Source organism: Corvus brachyrhynchos, unplaced genomic scaffold (assembly GCF_000691975.1).
Source record: "Corvus brachyrhynchos isolate BGI_N302 unplaced genomic scaffold, ASM69197v1 scaffold1459, whole genome shotgun sequence".
NCBI classification, from domain to species: Eukaryota; Metazoa; Chordata; class Aves; order Passeriformes; family Corvidae; genus Corvus; species Corvus brachyrhynchos.
This window is the reverse complement of record NW_008239828.1, coordinates 16,134-30,193: the sequence shown is the minus strand read 5'-3', so window position 1 is coordinate 30,193 and position 14,060 is coordinate 16,134. Positions and strand designations below refer to the sequence as shown.

The 14,060-nt window shown below is 44.2% G+C and overlaps 1 protein-coding gene across 1 annotated transcript in view; it reads left to right on the top strand.

Moving 5' to 3' along the window:
* The window catches only part of LOC103621804 (creatine kinase M-type), a 27,599-nt gene that overhangs the window by 2,341 nt on the left and 11,198 nt on the right, over window positions 1–14,060 (top strand). The window contains exons 2-3 of the mRNA XM_017743303.1: window positions 431–642; window positions 2,744–2,973. Of these exons, the coding sequence (XP_017598792.1) occupies window positions 431–642; window positions 2,744–2,973 (442 nt within the window). The remainder of the gene's footprint in view (window positions 1–430; window positions 643–2,743; window positions 2,974–14,060) is intronic.

The following is a 14,060-nucleotide window of genomic DNA, read 5'->3' as shown; positions in this document are numbered from 1 at the left end:
TACCCAGTCCCATCCCAGTGCCATACTGGTCCCAGTGCCCCATACCCAGCCCCATACTGGTCCCAGTGGCCCGTCCCAGTGCCATACTGGTCCGTGCCCCCAGGCCACCCGTTCATCATGACCGTGGGTCACTCCCCAGTGCCCAGTGCCATACCCAGTCCCATACCGCTCCCATACTGGTCCCAGTGCCCCCTACCCAGCCCCATACTGGTCCCAGTGGCCCGTCCCAGTGCCATACTGGTCCGTACCCCCAGGCCACCCGTTCATCATGACCATGGGTCACTCCCCAGTCCCATACCCAGCCCCATACTGGTCCCAGTGCCCCATACCCAGTGCCATACCCAGTGCCATACTGGTCCCAGTGGCCCATACCCAGCCCCATACTGGTCCCAGTGGCCCGTCCCAGTGCCATACTGGTCCGTGCCCCCAGGCCACCCGTTCATCATGACCGTGGGCTGCGTGGCCGGTGACGAGGAGTCCTACGAGGTGTTCAAGGAGCTCTTTGACCCCGTGATCCAGGACCGCCACGGTGGCTACAAGCCCACGGACAAGCACCGCACCGACCTCAACCACGAGAACCTCAAGGTGCCTGGGGAGGGGTCCCAAAATTTGAATTTGGGGGGAATTTGGGGGGAATTTGGTGTGAGTGAATTTGGGGCGAGTTTGGGATGAGTTTGGGGTGAATTTGGGGTGAATTTGAGGTGAATTTGGGGTGAATTTGGGGTGAGTTTCGGGGTGAGTTTGGGGGGGAATTTGGGGGGAATTTGGGGGGAATTTGGTGTGAGTGAATTTGGGGCGAGTTTGGGATGAGTTTGGGGTGAATTTGGGGTGAATTTGAGGTGAATTTGGGGTGAATTTGGGGTGAGTTTCGGGGTGAGTTTGGGGGGGAATTTGGGGGGAATTTGGGGGGAATTTGGTGTGAGTGAATTTGGGGCGAGTTTGGGATGAGTTTGGGGTGAATTTGGGGTGAATTTGAGGTGAATTTGGGGTGAATTTGGGGTGAGTTTCGGGGTGAGTTTGGGGGGGAATTTGGGGGGAATTTGGGGGGAATTTGGTGTGAGTGAATTTGGGGCGAGTTTGGGATGAGTTTGGGGTGAATTTGGGGTGAATTTGAGGTGAATTTGGGGTGAATTTGGGGTGAGTTTCGGGGTGAGTTTGGGGGGGAATTTGGGGGGAATTTGGGGGGAATTTGGTGTGAGTGAATTTGGGGCGAGTTTGGGATGAGTTTGGGGTGAATTTGGGGTGAATTTGAGGTGAATTTGGGGTGAATTTGGGGTGAGTTTCGGGGTGAGTTTGGGGGGGAATTTGGGGGGAATTTGGGGGGAATTTGGTGTGAGTGAATTTGGGGCGAGTTTGGGATGAGTTTGGGGTGAATTTGGGGTGAATTTGAGGTGAATTTGGGGTGAATTTGGGGTGAGTTTCGGGGTGAGTTTGGGGGGGAATTTGGGGGGAATTTGGGGGGAATTTGGTGTGAGTGAATTTGGGGCGAGTTTGGGATGAGTTTGGGGTGAATTTGGGGTGAATTTGAGGTGAATTTGGGGTGAATTTGGGGTGAGTTTCGGGGTGAGTTTGGGGGGGAATTTGGGGGGAATTTGGGGGGAATTTGGTGTGAGTGAATTTGGGGCGAGTTTGGGATGAGTTTGGGGTGAATTTGGGGTGAATTTGAGGTGAATTTGGGGTGAATTTGGGGTGAGTTTCGGGGTGAGTTTGGGGGGGAATTTGGGGGGAATTTGGGGGGAATTTGGTGTGAGTGAATTTGGGGCGAGTTTGGGATGAGTTTGGGGTGAATTTGGGGTGAATTTGAGGTGAATTTGGGGTGAATTTGGGGTGAGTTTCGGGGTGAGTTTGGGGGGGAATTTGGGGGGAATTTGGGGGGAATTTGGTGTGAGTGAATTTGGGGCGAGTTTGGGATGAGTTTGGGGTGAATTTGGGGTGAATTTGAGGTGAATTTGGGGTGAATTTGGGGTGAGTTTCGGGGTGAGTTTGGGGGGGAATTTGGGGGGAATTTGGGGGGAATTTGGTGTGAGTGAATTTGGGGCGAGTTTGGGATGAGTTTGGGGTGAATTTGGGGTGAATTTGAGGTGAATTTGGGGTGAATTTGGGGTGAGTTTCGGGGTGAGTTTGGGGGGGAATTTGGGGGGAATTTGGGGGGAATTTGGTGTGAGTGAATTTGGGGCGAGTTTGGGATGAGTTTGGGGTGAATTTGGGGTGAATTTGAGGTGAATTTGGGGTGAATTTGGGGTGAGTTTCGGGGTGAGTTTGGGGGGGAATTTGGGGGGAATTTGGGGGGAATTTGGTGTGAGTGAATTTGGGGCGAGTTTGGGATGAGTTTGGGGTGAATTTGGGGTGAATTTGAGGCGAATTTGGGGTGAATTTGCGGTGAGTTTCGGGGGGGAATTTGGGGGGAATTTGGGGGGAATTTGGGGGGAATTTGGTGTGAGTGAATTTGGGGCGAGTTTGGGATGAGTTTGGGGTGAATTTGGGGTGAATTTGAGGTGAATTTGGGGTGAATTTGGGGTGAGTTTCGGGGTGAGTTTGGGGGGGAATTTGGGGGGAATTTGGTGTGAGTGAATTTGGGGCGAGTTTGGGATGAGTTTGGGGTGAATTTGGGGTGAATTTGAGGTGAATTTGGGGTGAATTTGGGGTGAGTTTCGGGGTGAGTTTGGGCTGAATTTGGGGTCAGTTTGGGCTGAATTTCGGGGTGACTTTGGGGTGAATTTCGGGGTGAATTTGGTGCTGACCACACCCTGGGGCAGCCCTGAACAGCCTGGACGGGGAGTTCAAGGGCAAGTACTACCCGCTGAAGGCCATGACGGAGCAGGAGCAGCAGCAGCTCATCGATGACCATTTCCTGTTCGACAAACCCGTGTCCCCCCTGCTGCTGGCCTCGGGCATGGCCCGCGACTGGCCCGACGCCCGCGGCATCTGGTGGGCACCGGGGCTACCTGGGGGGCACCTGGGGGGCACCCACGTGTCAGCCTGCAAATCCCATTTTCCCTCCAAATCCCATTTTTTCCTGCAAATCCCATTTTCCCTCCAAATCCCATTTTTTCCCCCAATCCCATTTTTTCCCCAAATCCCATCTTTTTTCTCCCTCCAAATGCCATTTTCCCTCCAAATCCCATTTTTTCCTGCAAATCCCATTTTCCCTCCAAATCCCATTTTTTCCTGCAAATCCCATTTTCCCTCCAAATCCCATTTTTTCCCCCAATCCCATTTTTTCCCCAAATCCCATCTTTTTTCTCCCTCCAAATGCCATTTTCCCTCCAAATCCCATTTTTTCCTGCAAATCCCATTTTCCCTCCAAATCCCATTTTTTCCTGCAAATCCCATTTTCCCTCCAAATCCCATTTTTTCCCCCAATCCCATTTTTTCCCCAAATCCCATCTTTTTTCTCCCTCCAAATGCCATTTTCCCTCCAAATCCCATTTTTTCCTGCAAATCCCATTTTCCCTCCAAATCCCATTTTTTCCTGCAAATCCCATTTTCCCTCCAAATCCCATTTTTTCCCCCAATCCCATTTTTTCCCCAAATCCCATCTTTTTTCTCCCTCCAAATGCCATTTTCCCTCCAAATCCCATTTTTTCCTGCAAATCCCATTTTCCCTCCAAATCCCATTTTTTCCTGCAAATCCCATTTTCCCTCCAAATCCCATTTTTTCCCCCAATCCCATTTTTTCCCCAAATCCCATCTTTTTTCTCCCTCCAAATGCCATTTTCCCTCCAAATCCCATTTTTTCCTGCAAATCCCATTTTCCCTCCAAATCCCATTTTTTCCTGCAAATCCCATTTTCCCTCCAAATCCCATTTTTTCCCCCAATCCCATTTTTTCCCCAAATCCCATCTTTTTTCTCCCTCCAAATGCCATTTTCCCTCCAAATCCCATTTTTTCCTGCAAATCCCATTTTCCCTCCAAATCCCATTTTTTCCTGCAAATCCCATTTTCCCTCCAAATCCCATTTTTTCCCCCAATCCCATTTTTTCCCCAAATCCCATCTTTTTTCTCCCTCCAAATGCCATTTTCCCTCCAAATCCCATTTTTTCCTGCAAATCCCATTTTCCCTCCAAATCCCATTTTTTCCTGCAAATCCCATTTTCCCTCCAAATCCCATTTTTTCCCCCAATCCCATTTTTTCCCCAAATCCCATCTTTTTTCTCCCTCCAAATGCCATTTTCCCTCCAAATCCCATTTTTTCCTGCAAATCCCATTTTCCCTCCAAATCCCATTTTTTCCTGCAAATCCCATTTTCCCTCCAAATCCCATTTTTTCCCCCAATCCCATTTTTTCCCCAAATCCCATCTTTTTTCTCCCTCCAAATGCCATTTTCCCTCCAAATCCCATTTTTTCCTGCAAATCCCATTTTCCCTCCAAATCCCATTTTTTCCTGCAAATCCCATTTTCCCTCCAAATCCCATTTTTTCCCCCAATCCCATTTTTTCCCCAAATCCCATCTTTTTTCTCCCTCCAAATGCCATTTTCCCTCCAAATCCCATTTTTTCCTGCAAATCCCATTTTCCCTCCAAATCCCATTTTTTCCTGCAAATCCCATTTTCCCTCCAAATCCCATTTTTTCCCCCAATCCCATTTTTTCCCCAAATCCCATCTTTTTTCTCCCTCCAAATGCCATTTTCCCTCCAAATCCCATTTTTTCCTGCAAATCCCATTTTCCCTCCAAATCCCATTTTTTCCTGCAAATCCCATTTTCCCTCCAAATCCCATTTTTTCCCCCAATCCCATTTTTTCCCCAAATCCCATCTTTTTTCTCCCTCCAAATGCCATTTTCCCTCCAAATCCCATTTTTTCCTGCAAATCCCATTTTCCCTCCAAATCCCATTTTTTCCTGCAAATCCCATTTTCCCTCCAAATCCCATTTTTTCCCCCAATCCCATTTTTTCCCCAAATCCCATCTTTTTTCTCCCTCCAAATGCCATTTTCCCTCCAAATCCCATTTTTTCCTGCAAATCCCATTTTCCCTCCAAATCCCATTTTTTCCTGCAAATCCCATTTTCCCTCCAAATCCCATTTTTTCCCCCAATCCCATTTTTTCCCCAAATCCCATCTTTTTTCTCCCTCCAAATGCCATTTTCCCTCCAAATCCCATTTTTTCCTGCAAATCCCATTTTCCCTCCAAATCCCATTTTTTCCTGCAAATCCCATTTTCCCTCCAAATCCCATTTTTTCCCCCAATCCCATTTTTTCCCCAAATCCCATCTTTTTTCTCCCTCCAAATGCCATTTTCCCTCCAAATCCCATTTTTTCCTGCAAATCCCATTTTCCCTCCAAATCCCATTTTTTCCTGCAAATCCCATTTTCCCTCCAAATCCCATTTTTTCCCCCAATCCCATTTTTTCCCCAAATCCCATCTTTTTTCTCCCTCCAAATGCCATTTTCCCTCCAAATCCCATTTTTTCCTGCAAATCCCATTTTCCCTCCAAATCCCATTTTTTCCTGCAAATCCCATTTTCCCTCCAAATCCCATTTTTTCCCCCAATCCCATTTTTTCCCCAAATCCCATCTTTTTTCTCCCTCCAAATGCCATTTTCCCTCCAAATCCCATTTTTTCCTGCAAATCCCATTTTCCCTCCAAATCCCATTTTTTCCTGCAAATCCCATTTTCCCTCCAAATCCCATTTTTTCCCCCAATCCCATTTTTTCCCCAAATCCCATCTTTTTTCTCCCTCCAAATGCCATTTTCCCTCCAAATCCCATTTTTTCCTGCAAATCCCATTTTCCCTCCAAATCCCATTTTTTCCTGCAAATCCCATTTTCCCTCCAAATCCCATTTTTTCCCCCAATCCCATTTTTTCCCCAAATCCCATCTTTTTTCTCCCTCCAAATGCCATTTTCCCTCCAAATCCCATTTTTTCCTGCAAATCCCATTTTCCCTCCAAATCCCATTTTTTCCTGCAAATCCCATTTTCCCTCCAAATCCCATTTTTTCCCCCAATCCCATTTTTTCCCCAAATCCCATCTTTTTTCTCCCTCCAAATGCCATTTTCCCTCCAAATCCCATTTTTTCCTGCAAATCCCATTTTCCCTCCAAATCCCATTTTTTCCTGCAAATCCCATTTTCCCTCCAAATCCCATTTTTTCCCCCAATCCCATTTTTTCCCCAAATCCCATCTTTTTTCTCCCTCCAAATGCCATTTTCCCTCCAAATCCCATTTTTTCCTGCAAATCCCATTTTCCCTCCAAATCCCATTTTTTCCTGCAAATCCCATTTTCCCTCCAAATCCCATTTTTTCCCCCAATCCCATTTTTTCCCCAAATCCCATCTTTTTTCTCCCTCCAAATGCCATTTTCCCTCCAAATCCCATTTTTTCCTGCAAATCCCATTTTCCCTCCAAATCCCATTTTTTCCTGCAAATCCCATTTTCCCTCCAAATCCCATTTTTTCCCCCAATCCCATTTTTTCCCCAAATCCCATCTTTTTTCTCCCTCCAAATGCCATTTTCCCTCCAAATCCCATTTTTTCCTGCAAATCCCATTTTCCCTCCAAATCCCATTTTTTCCTGCAAATCCCATTTTCCCTCCAAATCCCATTTTTTCCCCCAATCCCATTTTTTCCCCAAATCCCATCTTTTTTCTCCCTCCAAATGCCATTTTCCCTCCAAATCCCATTTTTTCCTGCAAATCCCATTTTCCCTCCAAATCCCATTTTTTCCTGCAAATCCCATTTTCCCTCCAAATCCCATTTTTTCCCCCAATCCCATTTTTTCCCCAAATCCCATCTTTTTTCTCCCTCCAAATGCCATTTTCCCTCCAAATCCCATTTTTTCCTGCAAATCCCATTTTCCCTCCAAATCCCATTTTTTCCTGCAAATCCCATTTTCCCTCCAAATCCCATTTTTTCCCCCAATCCCATTTTTTCCCCAAATCCCATCTTTTTTCTCCCTCCAAATGCCATTTTCCCTCCAAATCCCATTTTTTCCTGCAAATCCCATTTTCCCTCCAAATCCCATTTTTTCCTGCAAATCCCATTTTCCCTCCAAATCCCATTTTTTCCCCCAATCCCATTTTTTCCCCAAATCCCATCTTTTTTCTCCCTCCAAATGCCATTTTCCCTCCAAATCCCATTTTTTCCTGCAAATCCCATTTTCCCTCCAAATCCCATTTTTTCCTGCAAATCCCATTTTCCCTCCAAATCCCATTTTTTCCCCCAATCCCATTTTTTCCCCAAATCCCATCTTTTTTCTCCCTCCAAATGCCATTTTCCCTCCAAATCCCATTTTTTCCTGCAAATCCCATTTTCCCTCCAAATCCCATTTTTTCCTGCAAATCCCATTTTCCCTCCAAATCCCATTTTTTCCCCCAATCCCATTTTTTCCCCAAATCCCATCTTTTTTCTCCCTCCAAATGCCATTTTCCCTCCAAATCCCATTTTTTCCTGCAAATCCCATTTTCCCTCCAAATCCCATTTTTTCCTGCAAATCCCATTTTCCCTCCAAATCCCATTTTTTCCCCCAATCCCATTTTTTCCCCAAATCCCATCTTTTTTCTCCCTCCAAATGCCATTTTCCCTCCAAATCCCATTTTTTCCTGCAAATCCCATTTTCCCTCCAAATCCCATTTTTTCCTGCAAATCCCATTTTCCCTCCAAATCCCATTTTTTCCCCCAATCCCATTTTTTCCCCAAATCCCATCTTTTTTCTCCCTCCAAATGCCATTTTCCCTCCAAATCCCATTTTTTCCTGCAAATCCCATTTTCCCTCCAAATCCCATTTTTTCCTGCAAATCCCATTTTCCCTCCAAATCCCATTTTTTCCCCCAATCCCATTTTTTCCCCAAATCCCATCTTTTTTCTCCCTCCAAATGCCATTTTCCCTCCAAATCCCATTTTTTCCTGCAAATCCCATTTTCCCTCCAAATCCCATTTTTTCCTGCAAATCCCATTTTCCCTCCAAATCCCATTTTTTCCCCCAATCCCATTTTTTCCCCAAATCCCATCTTTTTTCTCCCTCCAAATGCCATTTTCCCTCCAAATCCCATTTTTTCCTGCAAATCCCATTTTCCCTCCAAATCCCATTTTTTCCTGCAAATCCCATTTTCCCTCCAAATCCCATTTTTTCCCCCAATCCCATTTTTTCCCCAAATCCCATCTTTTTTCTCCCTCCAAATGCCATTTTCCCTCCAAATCCCATTTTTTCCTGCAAATCCCATTTTCCCTCCAAATCCCATTTTTTCCTGCAAATCCCATTTTCCCTCCAAATCCCATTTTTTCCCCCAATCCCATTTTTTCCCCAAATCCCATCTTTTTTCTCCCTCCAAATGCCATTTTCCCTCCAAATCCCATTTTTTCCTGCAAATCCCATTTTCCCTCCAAATCCCATTTTTTCCCCCAATCCCATTTTTTCCCCAAATCCCATCTTTTTTCTCCCTCCAAATGCCATTTTCCCTCCAAATCCCATTTTTTCCTGCAAATCCCATTTTCCCTCCAAATCCCATTTTTTCCCCCAATCCCATTTTTTCCCCAAATCCCATCTTTTTTCTCCCTCCAAATGCCATTTTCCCTCCAAATCCCATTTTTTCCTGCAAATCCCATTTTCCCTCCAAATCCCATTTTTTCCCCCAATCCCATTTTTTCCCCAAATCCCATCTTTTTTCTCCCTCCAAATGCCATTTTCCCTCCAAATCCCATTTTTTCCTGCAAATCCCATTTTCCCTCCAAATCCCATTTTTTCCCCCAATCCCATTTTTTCCCCAAATCCCATCTTTTTTCTCCCTCCAAATGCCATTTTCCCTCCAAATCCCATTTTTTCCTGCAAATCCCATTTTCCCTCCAAATCCCATTTTTTCCCCCAATCCCATTTTTTCCCCAAATCCCATCTTTTTTCTCCCTCCAAATGCCATTTTCCCTCCAAATCCCATTTTTTCCTGCAAATCCCATTTTCCCTCCAAATCCCATTTTTTCCCCCAATCCCATTTTTTCCCCAAATCCCATCTTTTTTCTCCCTCCAAATGCCATTTTCCCTCCAAATCCCATTTTTTCCTGCAAATCCCATTTTCCCTCCAAATCCCATTTTTTCCCCCAATCCCATTTTTTCCCCAAATCCCATCTTTTTTCTCCCTCCAAATGCCATTTTCCCTCCAAATCCCATTTTTTCCTGCAAATCCCATTTTCCCTCCAAATCCCATTTTTTCCCCCAATCCCATTTTTTCCCCAAATCCCATCTTTTTTCTCCCTCCAAATGCCATTTTCCCTCCAAATCCCATTTTTTCCTGCAAATCCCATTTTCCCTCCAAATCCCATTTTTTCCCCCAATCCCATTTTTTCCCCAAATCCCATCTTTTTTCTCCCTCCAAATGCCATTTTCCCTCCAAATCCCATTTTTTCCTGCAAATCCCATTTTCCCTCCAAATCCCATTTTTTCCCCCAATCCCATTTTTTCCCCAAATCCCATCTTTTTTCTCCCTCCAAATGCCATTTTCCCTCCAAATCCCATTTTTTCCTGCAAATCCCATTTTCCCTCCAAATCCCATTTTTTCCCCCAATCCCATTTTTTCCCCAAATCCCATCTTTTTTCTCCCTCCAAATGCCATTTTCCCTCCAAATCCCATTTTTTCCTGCAAATCCCATTTTCCCTCCAAATCCCATTTTTTCCCCCAATCCCATTTTTTCCCCAAATCCCATCTTTTTTCTCCCTCCAAATGCCATTTTCCCTCCAAATCCCATTTTTTCCTGCAAATCCCATTTTCCCTCCAAATCCCATTTTTTCCCCCAATCCCATTTTTTCCCCAAATCCCATCTTTTTTCTCCCTCCAAATGCCATTTTCCCTCCAAATCCCATTTTTTCCTGCAAATCCCATTTTCCCTCCAAATCCCATTTTTTCCCCCAATCCCATTTTTTCCCCAAATCCCATCTTTTTTCTCCCTCCAAATGCCATTTTCCCTCCAAATCCCATTTTTTCCTGCAAATCCCATTTTCCCTCCAAATCCCATTTTTTCCCCCAATCCCATTTTTTCCCCAAATCCCATCTTTTTTCTCCCTCCAAATGCCATTTTCCCTCCAAATCCCATTTTTTCCTGCAAATCCCATTTTCCCTCCAAATCCCATTTTTTCCCCCAATCCCATTTTTTCCCCAAATCCCATCTTTTTTCTCCCTCCAAATGCCATTTTCCCTCCAAATCCCATTTTTTCCTGCAAATCCCATTTTCCCTCCAAATCCCATTTTTTCCCCCAATCCCATTTTTTCCCCAAATCCCATCTTTTTTCTCCCTCCAAATGCCATTTTCCCTCCAAATCCCATTTTTTCCTGCAAATCCCATTTTCCCTCCAAATCCCATTTTTTCCCCCAATCCCATTTTTTCCCCAAATCCCATCTTTTTTCTCCCTCCAAATGCCATTTTCCCTCCAAATCCCATTTTTTCCTGCAAATCCCATTTTCCCTCCAAATCCCATTTTTTCCCCCAATCCCATTTTTTCCCCAAATCCCATCTTTTTTCTCCCTCCAAATGCCATTTTCCCTCCAAATCCCATTTTTTCCTGCAAATCCCATTTTCCCTCCAAATCCCATTTTTTCCCCCAATCCCATTTTTTCCCCAAATCCCATCTTTTTTCTCCCTCCAAATGCCATTTTCCCTCCAAATCCCATTTTTTCCTGCAAATCCCATTTTCCCTCCAAATCCCATTTTTTCCCCCAATCCCATTTTTTCCCCAAATCCCATCTTTTTTCTCCCTCCAAATGCCATTTTCCCTCCAAATCCCATTTTTTCCTGCAAATCCCATTTTCCCTCCAAATCCCATTTTTTCCCCCAATCCCATTTTTTCCCCAAATCCCATCTTTTTTCTCCCTCCAAATGCCATTTTCCCTCCAAATCCCATTTTTTCCTGCAAATCCCATTTTCCCTCCAAATCCCATTTTTTCCCCCAATCCCATTTTTTCCCCAAATCCCATCTTTTTTCTCCCTCCAAATGCCATTTTCCCTCCAAATCCCATTTTTTCCTGCAAATCCCATTTTCCCTCCAAATCCCATTTTTTCCCCCAATCCCATTTTTTCCCCAAATCCCATCTTTTTTCTCCCTCCAAATGCCATTTTCCCTCCAAATCCCATTTTTTCCTGCAAATCCCATTTTCCCTCCAAATCCCATTTTTTCCCCCAATCCCATTTTTTCCCCAAATCCCATCTTTTTTCTCCCTCCAAATGCCATTTTCCCTCCAAATCCCATTTTTTCCTGCAAATCCCATTTTCCCTCCAAATCCCATTTTTTCCCCCAATCCCATTTTTTCCCCAAATCCCATCTTTTTTCTCCCTCCAAATGCCATTTTCCCTCCAAATCCCATTTTTTCCTGCAAATCCCATTTTCCCTCCAAATCCCATTTTTTCCCCCAATCCCATTTTTTCCCCAAATCCCATCTTTTTTCTCCCTCCAAATGCCATTTTCCCTCCAAATCCCATTTTTTCCTGCAAATCCCATTTTCCCTCCAAATCCCATTTTTTCCCCCAATCCCATTTTTTCCCCAAATCCCATCTTTTTTCTCCCTCCAAATGCCATTTTCCCTCCAAATCCCATTTTTTCCTGCAAATCCCATTTTCCCTCCAAATCCCATTTTTTCCCCCAATCCCATTTTTTCCCCAAATCCCATCTTTTTTCTCCCTCCAAATGCCATTTTCCCTCCAAATCCCATTTTTTCCTGCAAATCCCATTTTCCCTCCAAATCCCATTTTTTCCCCCAATCCCATTTTTTCCCCAAATCCCATCTTTTTTCTCCCTCCAAATGCCATTTTCCCTCCAAATCCCATTTTTTCCTGCAAATCCCATTTTCCCTCCAAATCCCATTTTTTCCCCCAATCCCATTTTTTCCCCAAATCCCATCTTTTTTCTCCCTCCAAATGCCATTTTCCCTCCAAATCCCATTTTTTCCTGCAAATCCCATTTTCCCTCCAAATCCCATTTTTTCCCCCAATCCCATTTTTTCCCCAAATCCCATCTTTTTTCTCCCTCCAAATGCCATTTTCCCTCCAAATCCCATTTTTTCCTGCAAATCCCATTTTCCCTCCAAATCCCATTTTTTCCCCCAATCCCATTTTTTCCCCAAATCCCATCTTTTTTCTCCCTCCAAATGCCATTTTCCCTCCAAATCCCATTTTTTCCTGCAAATCCCATTTTCCCTCCAAATCCCATTTTTTCCCCCAATCCCATTTTTTCCCCAAATCCCATCTTTTTTCTCCCTCCAAATGCCATTTTCCCTCCAAATCCCATTTTTTCCTGCAAATCCCATTTTCCCTCCAAATCCCATTTTTTCCCCCAATCCCATTTTTTCCCCAAATCCCATCTTTTTTCTCCCTCCAAATGCCATTTTCCCTCCAAATCCCATTTTTTCCTGCAAATCCCATTTTCCCTCCTCTGCGGAGGGGGCAGGAGGGGGTCGGGGGAGGTCCCGTGCCCTCCAAACCCCTCCAAAATCCGGAATTTCCCGCTCAATCGGCGCCCGAAAATGTTAAAATTTGCAATTTCCCGCTAAATCCGCGCCCCGAAATGTTGACATTCGGAATTTCCCGCTAAATCGGCGCCCAAAAATGTTGAAATCTGGAATTTCCTGCTAAATCTGCGCCCCGAAATGTTGACATTTGGAATTTCCTGCTAAATCTGTGCTCAAAGATGTTAAAATCTGAAATTTCCTGCTAAATCTGCACCCAAAAATGATGAAATCTGAAATTTCCTGCTAAATCGGCACCAAAAAATGTTGAAATTTCCCGCTAAATCTGCGCCCGAAAATGTCAAAATCTGAAATTTCCCGCTAAATCTGTGCCCCGAAATGTTGAAATTCAAAATTTCCCACTAAATCTGCACCCAAACCTCTCCAAAATCCAAAATTTGCCGCTAAATCTGCACCCAAAAATGTTAAAATTTTAAATTTCCTGCTAAATCTGCACCCAAACCCATCCAAAATCTGAAATTTCCCGCTAAATCTGCACCCAAAAATGTCGGAATTTGAAATTTCCCACTAAATCTGTGCCCAAAAATGTTAAAATCCGAAATTTCCCACTAAAGCTGCGCTAAAAATGTCAAAATCCGAAATTTCCTGCTAAATCTGCACCCAAAATGTTGAAATTTGGAATTTCCCGCTAAATCTGTGCCCAAAAATGTTAAAATCCGAAATTTCCCACTAAAGCTGCGCTAAAAATGTCAAAATCCGAAATTTCCTGCTAAATCTGCGCCCTGAAAATGTTAAAAATTGAAATTTCCTGCTAAATCTGTGCCCAAAAATGACAAAATTTGGAATTTCCCACTAAATCTGTGCCCCGAAATGTTGAAATTCGGAATTTCCCGCTAAATCCGCGCCCCGAAAATGTTAAAAATTGAAATTTCCTGCTAAATCTGTGCCCCAAAAATGTTAAGATTTGAAATTTCCCGCTAAATCCGTGCCCCGAAAATGTTAAAAATTGCAATTTCCTGCTAAATCTGTGCCCGAAAATGTTAAAATTTGGAATTTCCCGCTAAATCTGTGCCCCGAAATGTTGAAATTCGGAATTTCCCACTAAATCTGTGCCCAAAAATGTTAAAATTTGAAATTTCCCGCTAAAGCTGCACCCAAAAATGTTAAAATTCGGAATTTCCTGCTAAATCTGTCCCCAAACCCCTCCAAAATCCAAAATTTCCCACTAAATCTGCGCTCAAAAATGTCAAAATTTGAAATTTCCCGCTAAATCTGTGCCCAAAAATGTTGAAATCTGGAATTTCCCACTAAATCTGTGCCCAAAAAGTCAGAATTTGAAACTTCCTGCTTAATCTGCGCCCCAAAAATGTCAAAATTTGAAATTTCCGCTTAAATCTGCCCCCAAACGGCTCCAAAATTCAGAAATTCCCACTAAATCGGCCCCAGAGCCCCCAAATTCCCGAGGGAAATCCGGAGTTACCTGCAAAGGTGGCGTTGGTGGCGGCGGGGCTGGAGGGAGCTGGGGAAAAACGGGAAAAATGGGAAAAATGAGGAAAAAATGGGGGGAAAATGGAATAAACCAGGGAAAAATGGGAAAAACAGGAAAAAGGGGGAATAAACCAGGGAAAAATGGGAAAAACAGGAAAAAGGGGGAATAAACCAGGGAAAAATGGGAAAAA